This window comes from Oncorhynchus gorbuscha, linkage group LG05 (genome assembly GCF_021184085.1).
Source record: "Oncorhynchus gorbuscha isolate QuinsamMale2020 ecotype Even-year linkage group LG05, OgorEven_v1.0, whole genome shotgun sequence".
NCBI lineage: Eukaryota > Metazoa > Chordata > Actinopteri > Salmoniformes > Salmonidae > Oncorhynchus > Oncorhynchus gorbuscha.
In genome coordinates, this window is record NC_060177.1 from 91,105,616 (window position 1) to 91,111,696 (window position 6,081).

Here is a 6,081-nt window from a genome sequence, read left to right on the forward strand (position 1 = left end):
AGAGGGAAGGCCATAATCGACACAGGGGCATCTTACACCCTGATGCAAGAGGCCCTGTGGCAGAACATGGCATTACCTCATGAGGAGCTACGAACATGGGAGGAGGGACCATTGTCCTTGGCCAATGGAGAACCTACCACCCCCTTGGGCTGGATTAGTATAATAATACAACTGCATGGTGAGACTATTAACCTTCCTGTGGCAATACTTGCAGATTTAAGCCTTGCATTTGCTGTAGTCCTTGGCCTAGACTTCCTGTTCTTCAGTGGACTGACCATCTCTATGTCCGAACCCTCCTATCGGCTACACTCTGACTATTCCCAGCCTCATCCATTTCAACCTGGTAATGCACTGATTTCAGGTTGGAGCCTGCTACATTATGCAGAGTCCGGACAAGCTCAAGTCAGAGACAGAGAAACTATAAAGAGACAAAGACTAAAACATGTTCCACCAGTGAAGTCTGAGAACCCAACTATCACCCTGATTACCGCTGTACCCCCCCTTCTATCCGAGAGCAAAAACAAACCTGATGCGGATTTCTACATCAAACAAGCAGTGGAACAGGCATATCTGTCGGATGATGAAAGGTGGCAGCTCTCCCAGATGTTGGACGTGAACAGTGAGGTCTGTACTCTTACACTTGGCCGTACAACCGTCTTCAAACACAAAATCTATACCCGGCATGAGGTCCCCATTAAGCAGCGTCCCTACAGGCTGTCCCCCGCCAAACTGGCAATTCTCAATGAACAGCTTAAAAGCATGTTGGAGAATGGAATTGTGGAACCTTCTTTTCCGGATGGGCTTCTCCGGTTGTCCTGATTCCTAAGAAAGATGGTGGATATCGATTCTGTGTGGACTACAGGAAGCCGAATGCCATAACAGAAAGCGATGCCTACCCTCTACCAAACATAAATGACATACTGGAATCTCTGGCAGGAGCATCCATCTTTAGTAATCTGGATCTGAACAGTGGCTATTGGCAGGTGTCAATGGATCCCGCTAGTCAGGACAAGACTGCCTTTGTCACCCCTTCTGGTTTGTACTCCTTCAAAGTCATGCCTTTTGGTTTGAAGAATGCTCCAGCAACCTTCCAACGGTTGATGGAGACTGTCCTGGGAGATCTGAGGGGTAGAAATTGTCTCGTGTATCTGGATGACATCATAATCTACTCCTCCTCTGTTGCGGATCATCTGCAAGACATTCAGTCCGTCTTCGACAGACTAAAGGCTGCAGGTTTGACCTTGACCTTGAAGAAGTGTCGTTTCTGTCTGCCAGAACTCAAGTTCCTTGGTCATGTGGTTAATGCTGAAGGCATCCATGCAGATCCAGCCAAAGTTGCAGCCGTGCAGGAATTCCCCATTCCCACATCCCTCAAGGCTGTTCAGCGGTTTCTGGGTATGGCTGGATGGTACCACAGGTTTGTGCCTGATTTTTCAAAGGTAGCTGAACCTCTCAACCACCTTAAGAAGAAAGGTGTGAAATTCCAATGGACCCCTGCATGCCAAGGTGCATTTGAAGCACTCAAAAACAGTCTAATTACTCCTCCAGTGCTTGGACATCCTAACCTGAATGCTCATTTCATTGTGTACACGGATGCAAGTCAGAATTCTGTAGCGGTATTTCTTAAGAGAGGGGTAAAGAAAGATTTTGTTCGGGCGCCAGGCAGGTATTAACCCTGCCAAAAGGAAAAGAGTAGAATAGAGAGAGTACCACTACCAGACCCACACACATCAGCAGAAGAGACTGCCTAGAGTGTTGCCTGTTTACCAGATAGCCAGTGGAGAGAAAAAAGAATACACACCATATAAAACCCACATCACAGCACAGGGGTAACCCCAACAAGAATACCTCATACAATAATACTAATACTAATAATGGCAGAGCAATTCAACAGCAACTTCATACAAGAACGAACCCAGTCATCAATATAGGATTTGCAATAATCTGTATTATTTTCTAGTGGGTGAGTGCAGAGGGTATGAATGTGGGGGGTGTTCATCGACACAACAAAGGCCTTAAAAATGTCCACAGTCTTCACGGCCACATGTCATTAGTACACCCCACCTCAACAGTTCACATAATATACAGCTTGCAAGTAACCTACTAAAATGTCCATCCAAATACTTCTGGCAGGGAAATAATAGTCCAGCTCTAATGAACTTCAATGGGCAGTGCATTTAACAAATAGAGAGTCTGTTGCAGGGTAAAGCACTGGAATGAGAGCGAAGAGAAAGAGAGAGAAGATCAATCTTAGCTGTGGTCTTCAGGCCTGCCGGTGTCTGACTGTCCGATGGTTTGTTGGTTTAAGCTTCGCAACAATGTTGCTGCTAATCCATGCGATCCATAACGGGCGCGGTCCCAAACAAAAACAACCACGATCTAAAGCGATCACACCGTGCTTTTAAGCTGTTCATTGAGAATTGCCAGTTTGGCGGGGGACAGCCTGTAGGGACGCTGCTTAATGGGGACCTCATGCCGGGTATAGATTTTGTGTTTGAAGACGGTTGTACGGCCAAGTGTAAGAGTACAGACCTCACTGTTCACGTCCAACATCTGGGAGAGCTGCCACCTTTCATCATCCGACAGATATGCCTGTTCCACTGCTTGTTTGATGTAGAAATCCGCATCAGGTTTGTTTTTGCTCTCGGATAGAAGGGGGGGTACGGCGGTAATCAGGGTGATAGTTGGGTTCTCAGACTTCACTGGTGGAACATGTTTTTGTCTTTGTCTCTTTATAGTTTCTCTGTCTCTGACTTGAGCTTGTCCGGACTCTGCATAATGTAGCAGGCTCCAACCTGAAATCAGTGCATTACCAGGTTGAAATGGATGAGGCTGGGAATAGTCAGAGTGTAGCCGATAGGAGGGTTCGGACATAGAGATGGTCAGTCCACTGAAGAACAGGAAGTCTAGGCCAAGGACTACAGCAAATGCAAGGCTTAAATCTGCAAGTATTGCCACAGGAAGGTTAATAGTCTCACCATGCAGTTGTATTATTATACTAATCCAGCCCAAGGGGGTGGTAGGTTCTCCATTGGCCAAGTACAATGGTCCCTCCTCCCATGTTCGTAGCTCCTCATGAGGTAATGCCATGTTCTGCCACAGGGCCTCTTGCATCACATACTGGCTACATTTTGACAGACAGCCCAATTCTGATCCTTTTCCACAAATTGGTCTTTTAACCAATCAGATCAACTCTGAAAAAGATCTGTGATTGGTCAAAAGACCAACTAGTGAGAAAAAAAAACTGAATTGGGCTGCCCGTCCAAATGCATCCATAGTCACACACACGCAAATACACACCAATCAGCCCTCAACTTACACAATACACACACAGAAAGGCTATTAGTACAGACTGATAAATGTCCGTCATCTGCAATCAATCACCATAACATAAGAAAATAAATATGAATATTAACAAAGTAAATTGATATAAGATTATCAAATAAAGTGGAAACCATAACAATGAGTGGGGTCTAGAGTGGGGTCCACATGTTATGCAGCAGTGGCATAATCTTCCTAGTGCCATTTTAAATTAGCCTTACTATTCAAGCACAAACACCTAACGACATTACTCCCCACCTCCTGATACACAACCAGATTCAAAAGACTAGTCTGGGTTCTTGTTCCTTTCCCCTGAGGATCAGAGAACATGCACAATTCTCTGTCTTTCTGGTCATTGAATTATAAAACCAATCAATAAATCATCTTCATAGTCTGACAAGATGCGAGACAGCAGATGACTTAGATTTCAATGTTCTGGTTAGATGTCCCCCAGTGTGGTTAAAGGCCCAAGCTACTGTGGGAGTAGTTTTTTTGTCAGACCCTTATCAAAGCTTCTCTTTCAAAACACCAAAGCTTGTGCTACCTTCACAATGTAATACAAAGGGAGACTGTTTGTACCAGATAATTCCATTCCTACAATTTGCGTCACACAAGACACACCCATGTAGCTTTACCACACATGCAAAACAAGAAACTTTCCCACAAGCCTATCTAACCTAAAGCCATTCATTCTTAGGGGATTAGGAAATATATGAAAAAAAGCAACAGAAAATGTCACACAGAAATAGACTCATACTTTATAACTCTTAACACCGTTGGGAGTAGGTATTACACTAATGATCTGTCACGGTATATGGTGAGAGGTTGTCATTCTTATGAATGCCATATAAAAAGGGGTGTGGCAACTTCAAGTAGTGTTAGCAAAACAAGACCCTGGAAAGCCTGTTTTCTTCTGTAAACACATTCTATACCAATACTTTACGTCGCCAAAGCAGAAAGTTTCATTCATCAAACCTCAGATTTATGAGAGAGGAACCGAGGTAAAGGAGGACAAGAGTTTGGGAATATCTCATGCAATCACTAGTAAAAAGCAACAACAACAAAAAACATTCGAATTACAAAGTGTTATATCTTCTTCGCCCAACACTTGTCAAGTCTGTACCTCCACTCTGGCACAAGAAGGCCGGCAAGGCAAACATTTCTGTTGATATTTTGAAGATATAAAAAAGAAAAAAAAGTAGTAGGAGCAGGATTAAGTAAGAAAAAGAAGCAGGTAAAAGATGTGGAGAAGTCTCCAGGAGTTTCTGTGTTTTAGTTATCTTATACTCGATCTGGAGCTCTGGTTGATATTGTAGGTAGGGGAGTGCTCTTCTCCCCCTATCGTGGTCACCAGGGGTGTCCCGTTGCTGCTCAGGCTGCCCTGTTGTAGGGCCTCAAAGTACGAGGCCTGCACAGGCTTGTGGCACTGCAACACTCTTCTGGCATCCTCAATATTAAACCATTCCCTTTTTCTCCCAATATTCACAGAGTCCTCCCAGTCTTCCAACATCTCTGTAACGATGAGGACATAGACATATGTTCTGTGCTTCCTGTCTGTGTTCTCGAAAATTCCTAGTAGACGCCCCAATGTCCCCTTGACACCAGCCTCTTCACACACCTCTCGAACAGCAGCAACGTTGGGCTCTTCCTCCGGCTCCATCCCGCCACCAGGGACGATCCACTTGCCTGGATGCCGGATACTACTCACCAACAACACCTCCTCCTCACTCTCGTTTCTGAAGCACAGACAGGCGGCACGCTTCTTGTAGCCATCCCCGTCATATGTCCGCGTTTGATTCGATTTGATCTTCATCATTTCGGGATCTCAAAAAAGAAAAAAGTGAACAAAATGAGTGTCTACCTTCTTAACAACACTATCAACAAGGCAGGTCCTACAGGCCCGAGTTTCTACCTTCTTAACAACACTATCAACAAGGCAGGTCCTACAGGCCCGAGTTTCTACCTTCTTAACAACACTATCAACAAGGCAGGTCCTACAGGCCCTAGTTTCTACCTTCTTTAACAACACTATCAACAAGGTAGGTCCTACAGGCCCGAGTTTCTACCTTCTTAACAACACTATCAACAAGGTAGGTCCTACAGGCCCTAGTTTCTACCTTCTTAACAACACTATCAACAAGGTAGGTCCTACAGGCCCGAGTTTCTACCTTCTTAACAACACTATCAACAAGGCAGGTCCTACAGGCCCGAGTTTCTACCTTCTTTAACAACACTATCAACAAGGCAGGTCCTACAGGCCCGAGTTTCTACCTTCTTAACAACACTATCAACAAGGCAGGTCCTACAGGCCCTAGTTTCTACCTTCTTAACAACACTATCAACAAGGCAGGTCCTACAGGCCCGAGTTTCTACCTTCTTAACAACACTATCAACAAGGCAGGTCCTACAGGCCCGAGTTTCTACCTTCTTAACAACACTATCAACAAGGCAGGTCCTACAGGCCCGAGTTTCTACCTTCTTAACAACACTATCAACAAGGCAGGTCCTACAGGCCCGAGTTTCTACCTTCTTAACAACACTATCAACAAGGCAGGTCCTACAGGCCCTAGTTTCTACCTTCTTTAACAACACTATCAACAAGGTAGGTCCTACAGGCCCGAGTTTCTACCTTCTTAACAACACTATCAACAAGGTAGGTCCTACAGGCCCGAGTTTCTACCTTCTTAACAACACTATCAACAAGGTAGGTCCTACAGGCCCGAGTTTCTACCTTCTTAACAACACTATCAACAAGGCAGG

At 44.9% G+C, this 6,081-nt stretch overlaps 1 protein-coding gene across 1 annotated transcript; it reads right to left on the reverse strand.

Annotated features, from left to right (window-relative positions):
• Positions 1-4,261: 4,261 nt before the first annotated feature.
• LOC124036656 (diphosphoinositol polyphosphate phosphohydrolase 1-like) lies at positions 4,262-5,171 on the reverse strand. Its single transcript, XM_046351478.1, has one exon. The coding sequence runs from the start codon at positions 5,135-5,137 to the stop codon at positions 4,598-4,600; it is 540 nt and encodes a 179-aa protein (XP_046207434.1). The 5' UTR covers positions 5,138-5,171; the 3' UTR covers positions 4,262-4,597.
• Between the last annotated feature and the right edge of the window lie 910 nt (positions 5,172-6,081).

Excerpts from the sequence above, each read along its gene's own strand:
- LOC124036656 (XM_046351478.1), bottom strand. The coding sequence starts at position 5,137 with ATGATGAAGATCAAATCGAATCAAACGCGGACATATGACGGGGATGGC.